The sequence below is a fragment of the Lynx rufus genome, unplaced genomic scaffold (assembly GCF_022079265.1).
Source record: "Lynx rufus isolate CCGP_SWC_20201006 ecotype Redwood Valley unplaced genomic scaffold, mLynRuf1.p SCAF_8, whole genome shotgun sequence".
Taxonomy (NCBI): Eukaryota; Metazoa; Chordata; class Mammalia; order Carnivora; family Felidae; genus Lynx; species Lynx rufus.
In genome coordinates, this window is record NW_025814896.1 from 78,867,038 (window position 1) to 78,892,016 (window position 24,979).

Genomic DNA, 24,979 nt, shown 5'->3' on the forward strand with positions numbered 1-24,979 from the left:
TTATGATGAATAAGCAGGAAAGAATCCAGATGCCAATTATCTTGCTAACTTCTCATGAGGCTAGGCAATCTAGCCAGAGGGTGGTGAGTGGGTAAGATTTTCCTCACTTACGTTCACAGCCAATATGTAAATCTATAATACACAGGTGTCTGAGTTCTATTATTTATAAACCTATTTTAATATGCTATATTGTTTCTAGCTCTCTTCTGGTTCTCCAGGCAATAGGAAACACCAAATTGAGAAAAGTTCTTTGCAAATTAACTGGACCAGAAGGGATTTTTATCACCTGTTTGTAGACCTAACTTATTCGTGTCACTAATTTCCAAGCAATGGACGTCACGATTATAATCGTGTGTTCTGATGTGAACCTCTTTCCTCCTACAATTTTCCCCCTTACAAAATCTGCCCCAAATTTCCTGGTGTTAGTTAATGTAAGTAATAAAGAAGTTTTACGTGTGTTTGTTTGTCTGTATTAAGATATATTTGCCAAAGGTTTGGGAACCTAAAATTGGAATATTTAATAAGCCGCTACTGACATTTATCACCTTCTTTGGGATTTACCACTAACCCAGTGACGTTATCTTTCTTGAGCTAAATTAAAAGACAAATTCAAATCCTGCATGGTAGCCACCAAAAGCATATATTTGAAAAACAGAATTCAGCGTGCCATATTATGCATTATTTAATGGTATGCAAATTATAAGTCAGACAGTTAGGAAAACCACACTTCAGCATTAATAAACAGCAGCACTACTACTACATTAATTATGATATTGCTATGATTTATTCCCAAGTTTTGCATGTTGATTCTCCTTGAAAATTTATGCCATCTGATAAGCAGTAACCTCCTTCCCCTCCTACACCTCCTACCCATTCCTCAAGTCTGTTCCTCCTACCCACCCCATGGATGTCTGCAGGAAACGGGTACAGAAATACAAAGTCATAAGCAGTTGCATTGTCTTATAAGCATCAATAATTAAAGAACAAGCAAACACCACCTAAAGCTCCAACATTTATTGTGTCAATGTTAAGCACACTTTTTAAAAGACAACATAGAATGTATAGAAACAAGGGGTTGGGGGACTCATGCTCGATTCCACAATACAGGTAATTAGGTTGGCTGGTTTCAAAAGGGCCAGGACGTCACTCAGGACAGCGATGGTCCATGGGCCCTCTATATGGGACTGATTCACCGTTCCAATGTGGGTCTGTTTTTTTGCTTTTACTTTTTTTTAAAAAATATAAATAAAATGGCACTGCAGGCCTGGGCAGGAAGGACTCTGCAGGACTCTGTCTTCGCACAACGGCTTCTTGGAGGCTACTGTCGGAAAACATCACAAACTAGCAGGATGACAGGCCACGCAGATGTCGGCTGGGCAGCACGCGTCCACCCCGCCCCTGGGGACTTCAAATTTTCTCAGAACTTAAGGGCTCTCGAGCTTCCATCCGAAAACTGCCACACATCTTGAGCTCTCTGGGTACTACGCCGAATGGGGGTGTGTGAAGAACCTAGAAGGAGGTTGGAGACAGAGGAAGGGGAAAAAAAAAAAGTACAGGTGTGACTTGGCCCAGTGATTTTCTGTTCTCTAACTAGCTCTTTAAAATTATAACTTAAATCAACCACAGGTTGAGCCACTGGCATCTTTAAACATGATTTCAAACTCTGTCCCCTCCCCCCAAATCTCTGCCCCCTGAGTACCTTTCCCATGCCTCCCTCCCTGCCTTCCCCACAGAGGACCCAGACCCGCTACCCGATCCCAATCGTATGGTAGTCCTAATAAACTTGGGACACACCTGGAAGGAAACACTTTCCCTTATGACTGAGAAAACTGAGTAGGAAACAGTCCTTTGGTTGAGGAGAACAGGGGAGGGAGGAGGGAAGGGGGACATTTCCTTAAAATAATAATAAAATTATAAAGAAACAAAAACTCAAAATTGATGTAAAAGCAGCACAACGAAAACATGAAATGTCATCAAGTTCAACGTCAAAGCAGCCAACGATTTACAAGAGGCGAACACATCCCTGAAGAGGAAACCAGAACCCAAAATAGTTGCTCCCAAATTGCACCAAAAACTGCCTGTAGTTTCTTTCAAACATGCAGTTTTCTTTTCTTTTCTTTTTTTTTTTTTTCTTTTTGGTAAAGGGGGAAGGCAATGGTGAAGGGAAGAAGGGAGTGGTTATTCTCCTCCGGGGTTCCTCCCTTTGCTGTGTTACATTGACTTGAAGCAGCAGAACTGGGAGTCCGGATGTGCCGAGGAAGAGGGCTACCACTGTGGCATTCCAGGGCTCGTTGCCATGGCGACCCGAAGCAGGGGCCTGGGGCCTCCTCTCCCCCGACTTGGCGCCGCAGGAGGCCCAGGGTCTGGAGCTCAGCTGCTCTCTCGAATGCCCCCTGCGCAGTGGAGACCAGGGCTGAGGGGCCTCCTGTGTCCAGGTGGGCTCTGGGGAACCCCGTTCCCAGTCCAGCCCTGCCACTGTCGTGGAGGCCCCTCTGGCTGATACCCCCATCGAACCCCTTTGTCAGACCTGCTACCAGTATTGAAAGCTCTAACAGACAAAATACGGCCTGGGCATGTACCACGCTCTACGTTATTGCAAAGCACAGCCCCCTATGGGTTTGGGCGGGGGGGTGTCCTGCGTTAGAGGAGAGACATTGGGGAAATCGCTTAATTTGCCCTTTCTGCTGAATCACAAGGACCTAATATATATGCTCCCTTTAAGTAGTCTTTGCCACTTTACAGAAAGGAAAAACAGTATTTGGATCAACCGTTGGAGTTGTTCAGGCAAGTTTAGGATCTTGAGTACAAATGACCCAGGTGAACTGTACTGATCTCCTTTCCCCTTTTGGAAGGGAGGAATTAATCGCTTCCCATGACCACAGATGACACTGGGAAATAGAGAGAGAGAGAGAAACAGACCCATCCCCCCTAAAGGCTGATTCACTGGCCATGTGTTTTACTCAATGAAACAGAGGGCTAATGGGATAACAAGATGACAGCAAGGAAAAGTGCACACCCAACAACCCATGTCTACAATTTGTAGCTAGAGCAGTCCTGGAATAAACGTCCAGAATCCCAAATCTGGCTGTGTGTTCTGATGTCCGTTGCTCTAAACATGGGTTCATTTAGTTTTAATTGGGAAAGCAGCAGGGCCTTAGGAGACACTTAGGAAAATTTGCTAAGTGCCTCGTGCCTGTTAAAAAGTTAACGGTCTTTTAAAAAATATTTTTCCAAGCAGGTTTAAAGAACACTGCCAATCCCATCCTCACACTGGCAAAATTCCCACATTTCTTTCGTTTCTTTCTCTCTTTTTTTTTTTTTTTTAAATGGGAAGTTGTCTGAAAAAGAAAAGAGAATGGGATGGGTACATTCTTGAACACACCAGGCCCAGGGACGATGGAGTAACAGAATCTTAATGAAGAGAACACGACTACAACACAGTCCTAAGAACTCATGTTAGTGTGTGCACGCGCGGAGCAGGGGAAAGAGGTAGAAAGAAAGAAAGAAAGAAAGAAAGAAAGAAAGAAAGAAAACACCGTATTTCCTCCCTCTCACTCTGAAGTGTTCGAAGCAGGACAGGATGGGGCCTGAGGCTCCTCAACTCCTTTTCAGGAAAGCCTGAAATATCCCAGCACCTTTGAACAAACTTTTAGTGTCTGTGAATAAACCTCCTCATTTCCTTATTTCTCCAAATGAAACGATATCTAACTCCCACTGCCACTGCCTTTCAAATCCTCACTTCCAGCATCATGAACGTATACAGTATGGACTTATTACACACACAAAAATGGTATTTAAATAAACAGTTCTAGCACAGAATGCCCTGGGAAAAACTCAACTACTCCACACTTCCTGCCATGGCTGGTACAAATGAAGAAACAAGTGTTCACCCCACTTCTTAGCCACCTTTGCAATGATTTGGCTTCGGTCCTTTTGTAGGGTCCTAAACAAAGAGAAGATAGGAAATGGTCTCAGGATGGGGAGAGCCCACGCACTGGGAGGGTTTCTAAGTTAAAATCTGTGAGAAATAGTATTTGCTGTACTCCTGTTTATTATGAAGCTGTTCTCAAAATGAAGATAAAAAGGAACATTGACGCGTTAAGAGTTCAGGTGGGTAAAGAACATTGCATCAACACATCTGGGGTGTCGCATAAACTTGAGAATTCTGAAAACTGTTAATATCCTCAGCATTTCCTCATTTTAAAAAAATCTCGAATTCATCCTCTGTTGGAAATGTTTTTTGTTATTTTGCATTAAGATTTTTAATTCGGGGGTTCCAGATACAGATGTCAGTTATAACTTATATTTTTATTGCCTAGATTTTCATGCTCGTATTGTTCACTCAGCTTCAGAAATCATATTTTATAAGAGGGCTTCAATAAGCCAGGAGACTGAGTACCCTGAAGAACGTGTCTCCCGATAAATTTATTTAACTTTGGGACCATGTAAATCAAACATAATCTGTGATTTATCACCACATGTTTGCACCCCTCCCCATTCCCCATTTGATTTAAGAAATTTGAACATACAAGTAAGTATACAGTATCTGCCATTAATTCTGTCTGTCAGGATGCAAAACCTAATTATGCTAAGAGCATCATATATTGAAAAATTAAAATGAACACTGTATATAAAACTTGCACAGCTGCACTCATAGCTCCTAATAAAAGAGTAATAGGGACACACAGTGGTTTTATGGACATTTAATACGGTGGAGCAGAAGTCACCACATCGCAAACTGGCATGGCACTGGAGAATATTTCTATCTTGAATAGCATTCTGGATTCAGTTGTGAAGTAACCTAATTCAAAACACAAATATCTCCTCTCAGGTCACTGCCAATTATCAAGTTCTGCGAGATACATCCATCTGAACCCAGCCCCTGTACCCAACCCCAAATCTTCTCTCACGGGATTCCTCTCTGCCTCCACTCTCTGCTTCCCACCCAAACTGGCTTTAAAAAAAATACACCTACTTTCTGTGTATTTTAGAAGGATAAAACTATTCCTGTCTCAGATAAAAGGCATTACATGAAAAGGCCACCTCACAGGCACCAGGGCATAAGAACTGAGCAACGAAAATGCTACCACAAGAAGACAACAGAACGGCTTTTGTTTTGGTTTTTACAAAAAGAAGAACAACGTTGTATCCATTCATCTACACTGGGAACAGGGAGACAGTATCACAGAAGTATGTGTTTTAATAAAGCAAATAGATGCTGCAGCATGCAGTATTTGTAAAACTGACAACACAGATTTCTAAGGAGGCGTTTTTATAATGGACCTAACTTGCTTTTCAAAGGCTATGTTTCATTTCATAAATCTGTTGGTTGGGCAAAAGATCACTGAAGCATATTCCCCCCTCTCGTTTGCTACCAGTCAGGAAGACACTATAAAAAGTTCTAAAAGATCTGTCCCATCTCTGGTCCCTAAGATCACAGGATCACAAGGCAAACCACCATATATCTCAGGAAATCAGTGGCTGATTCCACAGATTTGCCACATCTGGCTGAACTACTGGTTACTTCTCTCTCTCTCTCTTTCTCTCGTTAACATGATGCCTTTGTTTCTGGATATTTATGGGGGGGGGGGAGGGTGATGTTATTTTTGGTATGAAGAAAGACTCATATGGAAATGAAAGAGCTAACTTTTTAAAAAATCTTTTTTTACATTATGTTCTAAGATAGGGCAGGGGAGGGAGAATAGAAAAGAACTTTCAGACAACAAGAACAGCAAAAAATCCAAAGGAAATAAAAGTTTAAGATGCTATTACCAGTCAATTTTTCATTTATATCTGGATGGATTATTGTTAAGACATGAAGGGAAAGTTTTTAACATCAGACTGAAAACACTTTCCATTTCTTGAAAATTATTCTAGAACTATAAAATCTAAAAACTATTTCCATGTTTTGAGATATGTCTATTTTAATATAGTAAGCACTTTATGTTCCTTTAGGGTATAATGCACGCATCAAAATGCCCATAGAAACAATCCTGAAAAAGACTGACTGGCCTTCTCTTAAAACCTGTTATTTTCTTGAAAGTAATTTACAGAGTGTGTCAAATGAGGACACAAGAAGCTTACATTGTGTACTTTAATTTTTTTTATTTTTTTCAATAAAGGGACAAAATGGGTGTATGAACAGGTTAATGCAGACAACTGCCAAAAAAACACAGACAGTGGTTTTTCCAATAGAACTTAACAAAGACCAGAAACAAATACAATAAAAAGCCAGGTTGTAATGACCTTTGGTCATCCAAATAAAAAAAAAATAAAAACAAAGAAAAATAAAAGATCAAATTAAGTGCCTCTGTTTTGAACAGGGCACATAAGCAATAATAAATAGTGACTCCCATAGTAAAAGATAAAATTTCAAGTTACGACAAACAGCTTTCATTACAGGAATAGAAAAGGCCAATAACAAAATATTCTGCATTGCCATTTACAAAAAAGTATTGACTAAAGCGGGCTTTCTCTTTAATATGCTTTGCATATGAAATTCTTTCCAATCTAAATATAAAGCACCATTTAGTTTTTGGCAATGAAAAAAACTGCAAAACATTGTTTTTGTTTTTTTTTTCCTTTTTTTTCTTTCTTTCTTTTACTGCATATGAAGGTAAGATGCTGGAATGTAGGGTGATAGAAGGAAAGGGACAAAAAGCACACTACATAACAAACCAACGTTATTAGCTTGCAGTACTGCATACAGTATGGCAGCAGGAAAAAGGAACGAAAAAGGATATGTACAACCCCTATGACAGCCATCCGTGTGACATTCTAGCAGGCTCCCCCAAACCGCCATTATATGGCTTCTCATCTGTACAATGTCACACTTTTTTGTTTGTCTCTCTTTTTTTTTTTTTTGAAGCATACAAATAATTTGCACTATATTATCCTGCCAAATTAAAAAAATATACTGTGGCAGCCTGTCTTTTTTTTTTTCCACTACCAAAAAAGGTACATTGATACCTTTTAAGAGAACAAGCAACAATTAAAAATACAAGCTTCAATATAAATACTATAGTGCCTAACACTAGATGAACATTTAATTCAAATACCATTCTAGAAATACAGAAAAAAGACCATAAATGTGTTTTAGCATAGGAATCAACATGAGTGTGCATTTTCCTATATTTAAGTACTATATAATCTTAAACCTTTCCCCAATGTATGTTTTTTTTTTTTTACAACCTGAAGAGCGGTGTGTATCCAAGGCATAGAATTTCCACTACCATTTTTAAATGGATAACAAGTCTTGTAACACCACCAAGACAATGGAACCCTAAAATGCAGTTCCCCCCTAAACATAATGAAGTGTTTTTTAAAAAAATTTTTTTCTTAACATTTATATTTAAAAAAGTTTTGTACAAAAAAATCCTTGCACTGTAGAAGCGAAAGCAATCATTCATTTCTATGTTAAGTGTATTCTGTTTTCCATTCACAGCGCTTGCAATGTTGAGTCCGAGTAAGTAAGCTCATTAGTCAAGTAAATGGCTGGCAAAGTTTTTTTTTTTTTTAGTTTTTTTTTTTTAAAAATGCTCATCAATGAGATTGTGTTCAATTTTTTTTTTTCAGCATTCTTGCAACTTTTCCCTTAAGTATAGACCTGTAAACTGGGAAAATTGTACAGTGCACTTAATTGTCCTATCTGAGCAGGTTTATTTTATACTCAACCTCTGTATCTCTGATTAGAGAAAAGATACAGATATTACAGGCAGAGTCAAGTGCTATTTGAACACCAACTGGGGCAGATGCTAGCTTAATAAAAAAGAAAAAATTAAAAAAATAAAATAAAAACAATGAATCCTCTTCCATGTTAACACAAATAGCACACAGTGTATGGAAAAGAAATGAAGTACAACTTTTAGGGAGCACAGACATATATACTGCTACTCTTAAAATTCTTTCTCTTCTTTTTTAAGAATGTCACATTTAAACACAAGTCTTAAGAATTCATAGTTAATCATCATTGTATCAATATTAGCTTATACACCTGTTCTAGTTTAAAATGGCAAATAGTACCACGTTGTGCTAAAAGATCACGTATTTTCTTCCTCTGTTACCCTCCTGTCAAACCTTATTGTCAGTCTCTTCTTTTTAATATGGTCTACGAGGTCTTAAAGTTTATCATTTGATTGTCCCTTTGACAACCAAGTAGATCTGGATCTATTTCTTTTGGTGCCAGAATTTTTTGAACAGACATTGTTTAAGTTATCTTCATAAAATGAATTCCTTACTAATGTATTTAATTGTATTCCGGGGCTTTTGCACGTTGCACATTCAATTTAATCATCATTTAAAAAAAAAAATAAAACTTTGGGCAAAACAGCCCATTTCTTTTAAGCTCTCACCAGGAGCAAAATAGCGTTTATACTGGTATAATCAGTTTTGCTTATAAGATTAAACTAAAGGGAAAATGATGATTAACTAGGACATAGTGGGTCATATTTTTAGGTAGCCATTGTTGTGAGAAATACAATATAGAATTATATGCTAGGTCCTAAGATTTCTTACCTCACCCAATGCTGAATTAAGCTACAAGTTTATAACAAGTAGAAAGAACCATCAACGTGGTTTTAATAGATCCAAGGCACTCATATTTTAAAACCAAATGATAGAATAAACTTGTTTTGTTTTTCTGTTAAAATTTGTCAATTCAAGGCCTTTTTTTTTCCTCTCCAATTGATACATTTAACCCTCTAGAGACAGACATTTAGCTCATAGAGATTTTCTTTCAGTGCTGTCTATTCTGTCTTTAGAGGGTTAACCCAAAGACTGTTTTTCCTCCTCACGTTATAAAATAAAACTGTACATGATATGTATTACAGAATGTATGCAGCATGGTCTTTTTCTCTCTCTCTCTCTTTTTCTCTCAGAACGGAACTGGAAACAGCAACATGTTTGCTCAGCAACGAATCGGGGACAATTTAAAATAGCCATAACATACCATACATGCTGTCTAAGTTTAAAAAAAAAAAACATACACAACATGTAAATTATTGCACAAGAGAAAGGCTCAAAGTTTGCGTAAAATGCAATAGTATTGCCCCATACAGATCATGCATTCAAACGGTGAGAACATAAAGGAAAAAAAGAAAAAGAAAAAAAGAAAAAGAAAAAAAAAAACAGGTGTGCTGGTGACAAGCACTCTCATATTCTTAGCTTCCGTTACTTCTGTTTGTTTGTTTGTTTAATCACATGGGACTAGAAAAAAATCCTACAGGGAGTGGGGCTGGAGGGCGATGGGAAAGGGGGGGTGGTGAAAAAAGGAGGTGTCAGGTGGGAGTGAGGGAGGGGTATTAATATACCTCTATTCAGTTTTTATATCATTATTCAACACTCGATCACTGTGCCATTTTTTCATGTGTTTCTCCAGGGTACTGTACACGCTAAAAGGCATCTTACAAATTTCACATTTGTAAACGTCCTTCCCCACCTGGCCATGCGTTTTCATGTGCCTGGTGAGCTTGCTACTCTGGGCACAGGCATAGTTGCACAGCTCGCATTTATAAGGCCTTTCGCCCGTGTGGCTTCTCCTGTGGACAGTGAGATTGCTACAGTTCTTGAAGACTTTCCCACAGTACTCACAAGTGTCGCTGCGTCTGCCCTCTTTTGAGCTGGGCCTGCCCGGGCCCGGACCACTAATATGGGGCGTGCTCCCTCCACTTCCCGTGCCGCTGCGCCCCGAGATCCCTCCGTCCAGCTCCCCGGGCGGCGTGGAGAAGCGCAAGCTCCCGTTCTCCGAGGAGTGCTCCGACGAGGAGGCGAAAGGCGATTGTCTGGAGTCTCCGAAGCTAAGGAAGGGATCTTTGAGCTGCCTGGAGGCCGCGTAGCCAGCGAGCCACTGCGAGTACACGTTCTCCGTGTTGGGCATCGCGGCCGGGGGCAAGTCGAACTCCTTCTCGAGCTTGATGCGCTTGGAGAAGGGGCTCAGCGAGCTGGGGCTGCCCAGCAGCAGCTTTTTGGACAGGCCCCCCGAGGCCGACTCGCCCGGGGAGCAGCCGCGGCCGTTAACAGTGCCATCGTCTATGCGGTCCGACTCGCCGGCCACCGAGTCTTCGTCGCAAGTGTCCCTGTGGCCCTCGGCCTCGGCCAGGTGGCCGCGCTTGTGTTTCTCGCCCAGGACCTGGTGGAAGGCCTCGCTGAAGTGCTGCATGGAGCTGAGCACCATGCCCTGCATGACATCAGGCAGGGCGCGGCCCTCGTCGCCCACGCCCACCACCGCGCCCCGCGAGCTGTTCTCGTGGTGGCGCGCCGCCTCCAGGCTCAGCCCGAAGCCGTAGTCCACCCTCTCGCTCTCCGTCAGCTCCTCCTCCTCCTCTTCCTCCTCTTCTTCCTCTTCCTCGTCGTCCTCCTCTTCCTCCTCGTCCCCATTCTCCGGGATCAGGTTGGGGTCGTTCTCGCTCTTGAACTTGGCCACCACAGACTTGAGCGCGCTGCTGGCGCTGCCCACCAGGTCGCTGGTGCCGGGTTCCGGGGAGCTGGCGGTGGAGAGGCCGTCGTCGGACTTGACCGTCATGGGGGATGACTTGTGCATGTGCGTCTTCATGTGGCGCTTCAGCTTGCTGGCCTGCGTGCACGCGTGGTCGCACAGGTTGCACTTGTAGGGCTTCTCGCCCGTGTGGCTGCGCCGGTGCACCACGAGGTTGCTCTGAAATTTGAACGTCTTGCCGCAGAACTCGCATGACTTGGACTTGACCGGGGGCTGGGAGGGAGGAGGGGCGGATTGCAGAGGAGGGAGGGGGGGCGTCGCCAGGAAGGGTGGCTTGCTACCTGGCTGGAATGGTTGCAGTAACCTTTGCATAGGGCTGGGCCGGCCTGGGGACAGCGGTGGGCTAGACGTGTTCCCTGCCAGCTCTCTAAGTCTCCTAGAGAAATCCATGGCGGGAGGCTCCATAGCCATTGGATTCAACCGCAGCACCCTGTCAAAGGCACTCGGGTGATGGGTGGCCAGGGCCATCTCTTCCGCCCCCAGGCGCTCTATGCGGTGGGGGTCCAAGTGATGTCTCGGTGGTGGACTAAACAGGGGGGGAGTGGGTGGAAAGCGCCCTTCTGCCAGGCCGGAAGCCTCTCTCGATACTGATCCTGGTATTCTTAGCAGGTTAAAGGGGTTATTGTCTGCAATATGAATCCCATGGAGAGGTGGCTGGGAAGGACATTCTGCACCTAGTCCTGAAGGGATACCAACCCGCGGGGTCAGGGGACTTCCGTGTTCGCTTTCTAAGTAGATTCTTAATCCATGAGTGTTCTGTGCGTGTTGCAAGAGAAACCATGCACTGGTGAATGGCTGTTTGCAAGTTGTACATGTGTAGCTGCTGGGCTCATCTTTACCTGCAAAATAATACAACACCAACATCAATGTTTAATCGCGGAGGAGGACGTTAGCAATTGCTTATTTATGGTTCACCTCCAGCCTTCCCTGCCCCCAGCCCTCCACCCCACAGGCCTAAGCCCTCACTGATCTATAATATTCCCTGTGCCTAGAATTGGTGCCTGGTTCATCTGGTGGCTGGTGCCCAATAAATATTTGTCGAATCGGTCTTTCTGCCATTTCATTCGGTTCTAAGAATTTTAAATCCGATCTCCAAAGCAGAAAAATCTGCACCAATTCAAGCTTGAGAATGAGGATCCCTACATTCTAAGGAACCTCAGCAAACCTCTTCTGAACTCTCCAATCTGTCACCAGCTGTGGTTTGGGGCAAGCTATTTCATCTCTGTGCCTCTGTTTCCTCATTTGTTAAGTGAGGGCCTTGGACAAGGTGACCTAAGGGAAACTTTTCTGCTTCCTAAATCCCATCGTTCTATTCTCCCCTGGGTGGCAGGTGAACTTTCTAAACAGGCAATCATTTCATAGGGATATCAAAAAAGAGAAGGTCAACTCGTTACAGTTCTCTATGGCCCTGGAGATGCTTTTAATCTTAGCCTGAAACACACTGATTGTTGATATTGTTAAAAATGGGAAGGTACTCCTAAAATAATTCCAAGGAAGAGAGACTAGCAACATTCTCACATCCCAGCCTTGTGTGAGGATCAGTGAGTCCCAATCCTGGTTCCACAACACCCTATGGGGACTCCCATTTTTATCTCAAGGGATGTTGCAAAAAATCTCAAAAGAGAAATTTAATTTGGATTTAACCAACAGGCCGTATCAAATCTTTAGGAGTTGTTCCCCCAGTCAAACAAATGCAAGTCTGGAGAAGTTAGGAGGAGCGGCTGGTGCCAACTTAAGCAGACACAGCATCCTAGTTTAAGAACAGTTAAAGCAGCCAGCACCATGACGGGCAGCAGGCTGAGAAATGCTACACTATCCTCCTCCTCATTATTTTGAGAGGCTAACAACGAGAACCAAATTATACAACATCCTGCGCCCTCGGCTGAGCCTCAGCTCCAGTTGAGAAAGAAACAGAAAGATACAGTTCAGCTAGTCAACTCTTTGGCCAGTAGCCAAGCCGTCTGGAGAGGGGCCCTGCTTAAGTCACATTATTTCTCTCTCGCTGAAAAGAACCCGAGAGTGGTAAATGCCACTTTGGCAAAGAGGGGGCCAGCTTGACTTCACGATCATTCATTTTTGGAGATAGCTAAATTTAAAAAAAATATATATATATACACCAAGGGACTAACTAACAGTTTACCAGTCAACTACAGCATTAAAAAGGGCCCAAATATTGGTAGCCAAAGGACAAGGTTGAGAAAAAATAGATGAACTTCCCAGGGATTCTCAAAAAGCCAGTGCATAAAGTACAAATGAGAAATAAACTTTAGCCAGTCTTTTAAAAGGGGGGACTAGAGGAGTCGCTTAAGGCCCCAGCTAGTATTTGTCAGTAACTTTTTTAAAAGCAAAAAAAAATCCACCATGGAGCTAAAGAGTGGGAATGAGGAATTAATCAATTACGACGATTCCTCCATTTAGCAAGTCAGAAAGAAAAGCTGGCAGGGTCTTCTCAGGAGCCCCAACACTTGCATTCCCAAACAAGCCAGCCTTGCTCAGAGCACTTGTCTGAATAATGGACTCCCTGCCCTGACCTTGTGATTTACTTTACAATGCATTTATAATCTCACTCAATATATCCCACTCCTGGGTAAATCTCTTTAACAAGATTAGATGATAAGATACCAAAATTAGGTTTCCAACATTTGCCTAATGTGGAGGGAGGGGAAAAAAAAAGGCAGAAAGATTTTGAAAGAAAACGCTGACATTAGTATCACATTATCTGCCTATTTTTGTTTGCCTCCTTTCTTCAAAGGGAAATAAAAAGCATCATTGAGAGTATTTTCATAAATTTTTTGTTGTTGTTGAACAATGACTTGGGTTCTAAATAGGCAGGGAAAAAACCTATCTGGTTCCAACTAACATGACCCTCTGTGGCTTTCTCCTTTGCCTCTCTAGGACTCTGTGTTATTATCATACATTTAGCCTGACAATCCGGATTGGATAAGTAAAGAGGAGATTTGTCAGCTGAAACAAGTCCTTAACACTTTCATCACTCCAAATGCCTTAAAATCATACTTTCGCTTATGATATCCTACTGAATCCCAGGACTGGACCCATAATTAGCAATCTGGTTTTGCATGCACGTTGACCACGGCTACGGATCAGTGCCAAAATGTGCACAGCCCTGCATCAAGGGTCTCACCTGTATCCTTTCCAAAAGGCTTAAACAAGCAAAGTCCATTTTATTTTGCTGCTCTGAACTTCCTAAAATTTTGTTTTCAGAGCCAGTGATGTGATAGTGTTACACTATGTTCACACTGTGCTGTTACCCTCCCCTCTCAGACATCAGGTCAGAGAAGATAGCATTTTATCTTATAATGAGCATACAACATACAGTTTTCACTATCGCATTTTAGTATTCCTATCAACTAGATATTCTAGATCATGAGGGCAGCTAGTGTAATCATAATGTCAATGAGAAGGGCTGTTACGATTGAGACTAAAGATTACATCAAAAGAGCTGCTTTGAAACTGGTAATTATTACCAGTCCACTAATAGCAAATGATGCATTACAGTTTCACCATATAATCTGTATTTCACTCAGCTCATGCCAGTGCACCATATTATATTACAGTGCGCACAGATTCTCAATTCCTAAACTGCAGTCATCAATAAATGTGTTACTTGCCATAATTTGTGAAATTACTTTGTTCATAACATCTTTGATGGTTTAGAAAGACCAGAATTGATTTCCTGCGTGGCAAAATTAGGGCTACATTGATTTATTGACGTGTAAAATATAATAATATTCTTCATTTACTCTGACGAAAATCAACTTCTCAATTTGAGAGCCTCATTGGGCATTCACGGGAATTGTTTTGATTTAGAGCAATAAACTGAGTCCTGGCCCCAAGCATAGGAACTCCAGGCATCAAATAGTTAAAATCAGCCATTAGTTCACCTACCAGCTTTTATTTTATTTCATTTTGTTGTATGGGAAGGAATAACCCCATTTTTAGTTTGTCACCAATGCTAAAGAGTCATGTGATCTAAGCCTCAGGATTGAGAAAAACAAGGAAGTCTGACACCAGAAGCCTGGCTCTACTATTTGCCAGCTTATGGGCTCTGAGACACTTAATTTCTTTGAGCCTTAGGTTTCCTATCTGTAAAATGAGCATAAAAACAGTACCTTACAGAATTGTGAGGTTCAAATGACAGACGTGTATAAAAGCCATTTGTAAACTACCAGGTCCAAGGTGAATGTGAGTTTTCATTACTCCCAGGCTTGATTAGTTACCTAGCATGATGACTGACCAGGTTGTACACCCAGAAAGGCTTCCAGAAGAAGGCTGGAATCCAGAATCTAGAATCCAGGCCTCAGGCCAAAGGGAGGGAGGTCCTGGCTAGAGGGTGGCAGGAGGGGCCATTTTAAGGCCCATGACTGTGGTCCACCAGCAGGGATGCCACAGGGAAGTGCTAAGTGCTCAGTGCTCTGAAAGCCAAGGGCAGCTGGTTAAGGCAGCTGAGTGGCCTGGGGGTCAGCTCTGCTGAATGCTTTCTGGAACTCCACAACCCATTTCCACATACCTTGTCTGGTCACTCCTAAACTGGTCCTGCCAGCATGGGCACCAGCAAACTAGGTACCCTCCCTTTGCAGGAAGAGGGGGAGAAGACATGGATTCTGCAGCAGGCTCCTAGTTTCCCACCCCTGCACTCAGGAGGGTCAGCGGAAGAGGCAGAGACCTTGAACTGATTCCCAGGCCAGCAGCCCTTGGCCACTCAGCTCCACCCTCCTCTCTGCTGCCCTACTCCCTTCTCATCCCTTCCCTCCAAGGGGGTGGCTCTGTTCCCACAGCCCAGTGCGGGGCCCCAGGCACCCCCAGCAAAAGGAGGAGAGCTCTCCCCACCCAGCCAGCATGTAGGGACTCGAAACCGTGAGTCCAACCCCCTAAACTCTGCAATCGGTGACCTAACCCAGGCTTAGGCCCAGCTTCGTGTCGGGGAGGGGATGGCAGAAGAGGTGCTTTTAACCCCTGCACCGCCCAGCCCTCAGGACTTGAGGACTTGTGAAATTCACACAATAACTCTTTGTTACCTAGGATTACCTAGGAGTTAACAAAATAAACAACTGGCTTCAAATTTGGTCTCAGGGCGCATGCCCTGCCCTGCAGGCAGACACCATTCACAAGATGGCTGGGTGTACTTTATCTCTCCCATCTAAAACCAGGTCCCCTGTATGGCTGAACTCCCCACCATTATGCTCTTCTTTATGTTCTTTCTTTTCTTCTTTCCACAACAGGTAACCTTTCACTGACTTTCGAAATAAAAATTAATTCCTTAAATAAAAATGAGGTAGGTGTCACACTTCTTTTTTTTTTTTTTTTTCCTTGAACCTGCTTTTTTGTGTTTGGGGCAGAATCGACCCCTACCCCCACCCAACTTTTTAGCCATGCATGACTCATATCATTTATTACTACACAGAAAAGCAAACTGTATTACCTTCTAGAACAACATCTTTCAAAAACATTTTCATAAACATATAAATCTGAATTTCATAAAAAGATAAAAGTCGGTTTGCACACATAAGCGGATGGTGTTAATGGTGATGGCGGTGGTAGTGGTATCTTTGAATTTAAGCAACAATGCTGTGCATTTTTCTCTAAAACTAGGAGAAAAACACGTAGAAAGCGTCTGTGTGTGCACATATATAACGCGCCATGTATATATACAAATATACCATGTTTAAATACACATGTAAATGCATCTATAACATGCATGAGAATAACTGTAGAGTAACTCTAAACTGACCTCTTTTGATTCTGGCCTCTGCTAACAGGTATGCCATGGAATAAACTCAAAGTCCTAAATGAGGCCATGGAAGTGAATGTCCAGCAATAAAATGGGCCCTGGACACACAGAGATCTATGGTCACCAGCTGTGGAGCCAGGTAAGACCCTGGGGAGGAGACCCACAGGGATGAGCTACTGTCAGCTCCATGGGAATGACACAAAAAAGGGGAGAGAAAAAGAGGAGGGGGTTGAGTGGAGCAGGGAGAGGGTGCCAAGTGAGTAATGGAATAATACATATGTGGATGCCGATCTATTTTGGAAGTAACTCCTTTCAGTACTTAAAAAGTAAGGGTAATTTCCAGAAACTCTCATCTCTATACACATGGACATTTGTAGAAGAAATAATGCTCAACTTACAAATACCCTGCGGGGTATATTCTGCACTCATCCCGGGCGTGGGGATTAGAGCTCCATGTGCAGAACGAGGGGAGGAGAGGCCCCTCCAGTGCAGAAGTTTATCTGTGAAAGAAACCCAAAATCAAGCACCAAAGCTATAAACAATGTGCATCGTAAACCACAGGATATCACATTTCAATTCCATTAAAATAGATTAACATCATTACAACAGCCTTGCAGATACTTAACAGGCCCAAGGCCTATATCAAAAAAATAAATAAAAAAACAAAACAAAACCCAAAAAAACTGTGATGAAGTTATTTCCACAATTTTGTTTTGTTTTTGATTTTAGTCTTTTTCAACAAAACAGAAGGGGTTTGTTTTTGGCAGGGGTGGGGGAGTCTTTGGTTCATTTGCTTGATTGTTATTGTTTGTTTATTGTCTTATAATAAGAGATATGTAAATAGCAAGGGGGAAATTGGCAATATTATGGGGTAGACTGGTAAAATGGAGGGATTTATCTGCAAGGCTGGTTTACATGCATACATTTACTTTACTTGACACGCCCAAGCAAAAAACAATATGTACTTCAAATAGCACCTCCAAAGACAGGGAAATCTTAGACATTCGGGACTTGGTTGGGCCACACTCTAGAATCCCATCAGCGAAATACCCCATATAGACATGGCTTCTTACAACACAAAGTAGTGGAGAATAAATACTAGACTTCTGGGGTTACGATAACTTTGGCCAAGTCCCCATCTTCAGGGTGAGGAATCCCACTATTAAATAACAAGGATAGACCAGCGTTCTGATAATAGCAGCACCCAGAAAAAGTGGCCCACCTTCTCCCTTCTACTGCATTTTGTTGCACTCTGGTGAGGAGAAATGACTTCTCACACTAATAAACATAATACTAGCAATAAATCAAGCATTTCTAGCTCTGAGACTTTGGTGAGAAAGGAAATGTTTGGTTTGTGCAACCTGGGGATTATATGGTTTGTGTGGTAAATTCCTAGTTTTTCCAAGTCCACCTTGAGCTAACCAAGCATGTAGAGGTCAACCTTGAGACAGAGGGTAGGATAGATGGAGCAGGAGATACCCAGCGTGTTGTAGAGGCCTGGAGTTTGTGATGATTGGGGGAGGAGGGAGAGAAGAAAAACAGACTTTGATGGTGAGTAAACAGAGTATGTTTTCCATTAGCTTAATATTAAGAGCACTTAAAAGTGTTGTTGTTATACTCTAGGATAGCAGGTCCCAAGTGTAAAATACATCCTGTTCTCCTTATATAGATTCACATTGCCAAGAACAGCCAGGGCAGTCAGCACAAGGTTTCCTTTCATGAGAAGCATGGTGGGTAACAATGGCATATTGCTCATGGAAGCTCTTATGCTCTGTTGTTAAGCTATGTTGTTACCAGGCCTGCAAAGGGAGGCTGCTGTGGAGGCCCTGCCTAGCCTGAGTCCATCTATACAGGCATGTCCTTCTCTCCAGCCCCAAACAGAATTAATGACACAAAATGAACCAGCAAAAGTGCAAAGACTGGACTTAAAAAACAAGCACGTCTTCAGTTGACTGTGTATATTATAAACAGGGTATTGAGAGTATAGGGCAAAATTAACTACAGATTTAGTCATTGTGTTTTTCAACAAGAAATCTGAGAATCCATTTTTGCACTTGTTCTCGTCTTAGCCATTTCAGAAGTTGGTTTTCACCAAGACTGAGATCCTTTTCTTAAAGACCCACACAACTGAGGTAACTCCGTAACCCTAGCAGAAATGCGACAATGTACTTGGACACCTGCACAGGGACAGTCTGATTTTAAATTCCCTGCCATTTAGTCTGAGAGGAGAAGCTGAGGTGCCTTGATAGGCCTCCAGCAAGAAATGAGAGGAATGTTAACCTAACCCAGGCCTGACCACTTGCATTTATGTCTGGTTGGTAACCATGTCTACACATGGCTGAGTTTCCAGGGGCCCTGAACAAGCTGAGTTTCCAGGGGCCCTGTGGGGAAGTGGGCCAGGCCACATGGCAAAGCAAGGGCTCTTCGAGGAGAGTATCTGGGTATCTGGTACCATGACCTGTTTTTGGTTTTTGAATTGTGAAAAACTTTCAAGATCATCAGGTCTACGCCTTCATTTTACACATGGAGAAACTGAGGGCTTGTGAAATTAAGTGACTAGCCCACAAGCTATGTTGATAGTTAACCACAAAGTGAAGATCAGAATTACTCTCCTGCTTCCCACCAGTGCTCTTTCCTGGGAGATCCATCTATCTCCTCCCCCTGGTTCCTGCCCAAGGAGTGCCAGTTAAGAGGCACTCATTGACCCATTAGGAGAAACAACTTCTCTCATTGCAACCTCTCGGGAGGGAGTCCAACCCAGGGGTGTTGAGTGGGCCTTTCAAAGGGTCCAAATGAACTGACTTGGTTTCAAAATTGGAAAACAACAACACCTGACCTGCTTCCTGAGCCTCTTGGCTCTCCCCCCTCCCCCCCCCCCCACGGTTTTCACCCTCTACCTCTGCTTCCCCTGCAGAATTTGGCCGGCTGAAGAGGGACACACCCCTTTCTATCAGCTTAACAAGCTATTGACATTGTCTTTCTGAGAGACTCATACTTGAATTTCTCTTCCTCCAGGAAGACTGTCAAAGCACAGGCAATGGGGAACCCCCGCTGATTCTGCAGCCTCTGCACACATTCTCCTTGGTAAGTTGTCGACATTCCCACAGGAACTGGAAATGCTAAGTTGTTAATAGCCTCCCTAGGGTTTAACTTCTTGCGATGATGCTTTCAGTGATTTCATCATATTTTAGGCAAAGTCTCACAATTAATGCTTTGAAGCATCACACTCAAGGAGCATCTCTACCTGCCTGCCTCCCCCCACCCCTTTGAGGGCCTTTTCTCTCCATTTCCCCCAGGGAGTGGTGGGCTCAGGTAGCTGGCTGGAAAGTGGGAAATCTAGTTCTGCTCTCTTTTGTTTCCTTGGTGGTTCTCTTAGGGCAGCCTCAGGCCCAGCATCAGCACAGCACATCAGCATGGCTCAGAGCTTGTTGGAAACACAAATTCTCAGACTTACTGAATAAAAACCTGGAGGTGGGAGACATGCAGCAATCTATGTTTAACAAGTCCCCCAGGTGGTTTGAGGACACAGCCCAGTTTAAGACAATGCTGTCTTGGGGTAAGAGGAGGCACGGAAGCTGGAAGCATGTTCCGCTGGCAGAGAGCCAGATTGGCTATGAGACTTTTGTCCCTTCTGAGATTCACCTCTTTCAGGACGAGAACTGTCCAAAACAGAGCAAGCCCAGGACATCCCTAAGAATCCCTTCATGTGGAATTCCAACCTCCCTCACTGACAGAGCAGGGAACAGACCCAGGCTTTCTATCAAGTACGGGGCGCTCTTTGCACTAGACAACATCCAAACCAGTTTATGTCAGACAGATGGTGTCCTCACCACTTTCATAAAAGCTGAAATGTTTGAGGAAGCAGCTGTGGCACACTGCATGGGTGGGGTAAACCTGGACTCTGTTTCCCTGTCTGGGCTCACAAATGTGATGTGTTGCCCTCTTCTGGATCAGTCTTTTCAAATGCCTGTGCTCTTCTGGTGAAAGGTGTTTTAACCTGTTCTGTTTCATAAAGGTCTCTCTAGACCCAGCATCTCCACTTGGGCATCTCCTCAGAAATGCCTTATGCATTATTAGGTTGCAATGTTTCCTGATGCCTGAATGAAAAAGAATGAATCTTATTTTTTCAGGTCTCATTAAAAACCTGCAGTAAATCAGGAATGGTTTTGATTTAAGGTTATACATTGGTCACTTTACATTTCTATATACAGTGGGGTACTGACTTTTGATGCAGAGCTCTCTAAGCCGGGTGGGATGTCCCTGGAATTTAAGGTCCTTGAGTCAAGTTTTAGGCTTCCTCAAGAACATCTCAAAGACTCCTTTATTATTGACATGCTGTTTGTTTCTGAAATTAATCACTGGGTATGTAATGCAGCCACATTAGAGTCTTTCTCATCGACAAGTAATTCTGCTGATCTACACATGTGCCGAAACAGCTAAGCACAAAGCATCATTTCCAACACACTTAGAGACTGTTCTGGGTGCCCAACTTTTTTCAGGTATTAAATCCCCAGGCCTCTCTAGAGGAGAACACAGACATATAGGTGTTTGATGTTTCCTGAAATGTATATAGGTGTATATATATTTCCTTTCTTAAACATATGTTTTTAGAAAACTTCCCTGTTTTTCCAATTAGCTAGGGCACAAAAGGAGTACAACTGTCCCCAAGTGGAACGGGTCACCCTGGAAAGCCATAACCTCCCATTCACTCTGGGTCTTCAAGAAAAGAATGAATGATAACCCACCGTAATGGGGAAGGATCTCTATATTGGTGATATAGGCCAAAATAAAGGACCCTGACACTCTTTTCCAGCTCCAAGATCCTCAAATCCCCTCTTCCCCAGGCAGTAGCCAACTTACAGACTACACTTAAAACACATCCTGAAAGTTTGTACAGTTTCCTGAATGAACCAATTCCAATTTTATCACTATTATTGGATCCAAATCACAAAAATAACGAGTGCAGCTAGTCTGGGATACAGGCTTCTTTAACCGGAAAGCAAGTCCACCAAATGCCCTTCTAGCTCTTAACCCTCCCTTTACAATAGATACCAGCGCCTCTCTCTCTGATTCTGTGTCTTAACAAAGTATTATAGAGCAAACATTAGCTATGCCTATGTCTTGAGTCATGTCAATCTAAACTGAAAATGTGCCAGCTTTATCATTGCTAACAGACTTCTTAATTAACCTTCTGATATTGTCAAAATTGCATTCCCTTTTGTTCTAGAAATGAGCATTTAAATAAGCATTTTTTTCCATCTTTTTTTTTTTTTTTTTTTTTTTACTAGCTATGGTTTTACCAAATTGTGATGCTCTTTAAAAAGTGTATCTTGGGGCGCCTGGGTGGCTCAGTCGGTTAAGCGTCCAACTTCGGCTCAGGTCATGATCTCACGGTCCGTGAGTTCGAGCCCCGCATCGGACTCTGTGCTGACAGCTCAGAGCCTGGAGCCTGTTTCCGATTCTGTGTCTCCCTCTCTCTCTGACCCTCCCCCGTTCATGCTCTGTCTCTCTCTGTCTCAAAAATAAAATAAACGTTAAAAAAAAATTTAAAAAGTGTATCTTGTACAGATGAAAGCAAGCAAGAATTCTGGAGATATCACACTTAACAAAACTACTTTGCTGAAATTTGCTCATGATCTCTATATTCCTTAATCCTTCGTCGGTGACTCTAATTTCATCAATCACTCACTTAAAAATTCTTTTTCTTTTTTGACCAATTCTATTCTCTCATAACCTTGATTATCTAAAAATTAATTTCACCTTTTGAGTTCTTCTCCTAGAAATTCACTCTGTAAAGGGAGGAGAGATGACACCTTTCATGCCCCTTTATCTATAAAAATGCAAAAAATGCAAGCCACCAATCTGTCAGGCCTAAACAAAATTTTCTGCAATCTGTGTCTTTAACTTAAGCAAAGCATGTAATTCAAAAAGGGAGAGAGAGAGAGAGAGAGCTTAGTTTTCTGAAGAATAACTAAACCAAAGACATTGTGTTCCATCTTTGTGTTGAAATGCAGATTTCCCACTAAAAGGCAAATCCTTCATTTCAAAAAGGTTGAATAGGATGGTACTTTAAAAAAAAGAATTCCAGCTGGTTAAATTTAGGGTGTTGAAAAAAGTGCGCTCCAATAATATTCTTTGGCTCTGGGCCCAAAGTATTTTCACTTGATTGTGAATTAGATAAATTTTTATTACACTTTAAGCTTTTGCCTTATAATGGTGGAACTAATCAAGGAGACTGGAAGGGCAACTCTATAAAGACAAATTGTCTTAGGACAGATTTTTTTTTTCTTTGTTTAACTGTGTACCTCACTATGCAAAATGTGTTATTCAGGTTAATGCCATTCATTCACTCTTTCATGTGTTGATTCAACAACTATTTACTGAGGGCCTGTAATGCCCAGAGCAATGGGCCAGCATCTGGGGGTAACACAAAGAAAACCCAGACAGACTTGCCAGTAAAGCCCTCAATGAGGCAGAGAAGAGAAGGCCTGGACAGAAATCGCTCTCCTCCAATGCAGAAAGTGTGTCATGAGAGAGGCACAGATAAACCGCTATGAAAATTCAAAGGAAGAGAAATTACTTCCACTTGAAAGGCAAGAGAGCGGCTTTCAGGAAGAGGTAACTTATGAACTGCACCTGGAAAGCCAAGAGGAAGGACTTTCCAGACAAAAGCAAAAGCAGGTACAGATGCTCAGAGGAGCAAAGGCCAAGGTGTGCACATAGCAAATGGGGCCCAACAGGTAGTTACATTTAAATCAAAATATTGTACACCGATTCCTTTAGTTGACAACAGAGGATGTGTTCGTCTAAATAAACCCTCTGAGGACGTCTGTGAAGTCCTCAGCTTTCATAAGTTCCTATTTTCAAATATCACATTTTCTTAAAATAAGGGACATAGCCATGCGGATGCTTGAGAAACTCTTTATGCAAGTTCATCCGTCCTGTTTTGCTTCTCCCCCACCTCCATTTTTGTGCCCTGATGAATGGTGGGTGGTCTGCTGAAGCAGGATTCAGTGTGTTTTATTCCTCTGAGTCAGACAAACAAGTGTTGATAGCCACATTCTTCTTTGCAATATTGCCTCCCTGGCTTAAATAATCTATTTCAGATGTATCATTGCCAGTTTCAGATGGGCTTGTACTTGCTGACACATTCTCAACAAATGACTGTGCAAGAAATGTGGAGATTTTCCTACACTGCTTTGTCTCTTCAGTCATCAACTTGACCTTCCCTCCAAATTTCCCCCCTTTCTTCTCTTCAAAGCCATGGGTATGGCGGGGCTACCCTCACCCCTCCTCTGAGTCCTAATGTGAGGATTTTGTTTGTGTGTGGTGGGGTGTGCGTGACTGTGAGAGTATATGCGTGAGTATACGAGTGTGTGTGTGTGTGTGTGTGTGTGTGTGTGTGTGTGTGCAGGTGCATGTGTGCCTCTACCTGGGGTCTTTTTCAGGTAGAATTTGGGAGAATTTGGGAACGATGCCCATGCCCAATGCATTCCCCTATGAACACCACTGACCCTCACTCTCCAGACTCTTTTCCTTTATGATGTCAGGGACTCGCGCCTTCGGAGAGGCTGCTGGCACAAAGTCAGGAATCCAGATTCTTCAGTCCCAACTCTGCCAGGCACCAGCTGTGCATGACCTTGAGTAAATCCCTTCCCCTTTCTGACCCTAAGTTTTCTCATCCTTAAAAAGAGAAGACTGGATCAGATGCATGATGACTTCTCCCTCCTGTTTCCCATGCCAGTCAAAGTCTCCTTGAGACCAGATATGGAACAGGAGTTTGGGATGCAGTTAAGAGACCTGGTAGGGGCCATCTTAAAAGCCGGCCAGGATGGGCCTGTGCCCCAGTGACCTTGCAGGGACTAGGATGAACCTCCAGGCCAGTGTGGGCTGGGTCCAGCTGCCAGGCTAATTCTTAGACTCAGAAAGTAGGCCCTGGTGGTGGATTTCAACTTCCTGGGGCACAATCTTGCAAATCTCACCTGTCTGAGCTTCAAGGAGGAAACCAAGGCGGGTCCAGAGCCAAAGAGACTGAAGGTCACAGAGGACCAGGAAGAAAGTTTCCACAAACTCGGGCTAAATGTCAAGGGAAAAGGTCTCTGCTGTCTGTGCCAGAAGGCCAGTGGCAAAGCTCGGCCTCATGCCAGAGCCTGGCACCCACGGGGCTCTAACGAAGGCCAGAGTCCTCTCCAGGCCACCTCAAACCAGGGTGGCAAGGCCCCAGTGTCCTGTGATCCCTGCCCTCAACCAACTTGAAAGGTTCCTGGAAAGCCATGTGTAAAGTGAGTTTCTGTAAACTGAATCACATTTGCTAACCAACATCATTTCAGAGATGTTTCATCACCCTTCCAGGCCTATCGAAAATTGGCAGGGCTTCTAACATTTTACCTTTTAAGTGCTTCTTCCTCCACCCCCTCCCCAACCTCTCTGTCAAGTAGTTAATGATCTGTAAACAAACACTTTAAATTCAGTGGGGGAGCTCACTATTTAAAGGAACCCTGTGGCGAAACCTTTTGAAAAGTTAACAATCTTTCTGTAATGTGAAAAATCACCCTCTAATTTATCAGTTGCTATTGATGAGATTTCGTGCGTTTTGGGGCTTTCTTAAGGTGGGGCTCAACTGCAATACCTTTGTGGTTAGAAGGGGGCAGATAAAAAGAAGCTGTTCTGAGTTTGTTTCCGCCACCCCAACTGTCCAGCCTCATGCAAATATATTCACAGATAGCACTCACGCCCCC

General features: G+C 42.9%; 1 protein-coding gene across 7 annotated transcripts in view; it reads right to left on the reverse strand.

Moving 5' to 3' along the window:
- Positions 1–999: 999 nt before the first annotated feature.
- The window catches only part of BCL11A (BCL11 transcription factor A), a 100,558-nt gene continuing 76,578 nt past the window's right edge, over positions 1,000–24,979 (reverse strand). The window contains exons 3-5 of one of the 7 annotated variants that reach the window (XM_047067867.1): positions 16,640–16,741; positions 9,437–11,331; positions 1,000–1,509 (exon numbers count right to left, since the gene is read on the reverse strand). In XM_047067867.1, the coding sequence (XP_046923823.1) occupies positions 1,408–1,509; positions 9,437–11,331; positions 16,640–16,741 (2,099 nt within the window). In that variant the 3' untranslated portion in view covers positions 1,000–1,407. Of the gene's footprint in view, positions 1,510–6,080; positions 11,332–16,639; positions 16,742–24,979 lie in introns of those variants that run through there. The other 6 variants (XM_047067870.1, XM_047067872.1, XM_047067865.1 and 3 more) reach the window with 6 other exon arrangements.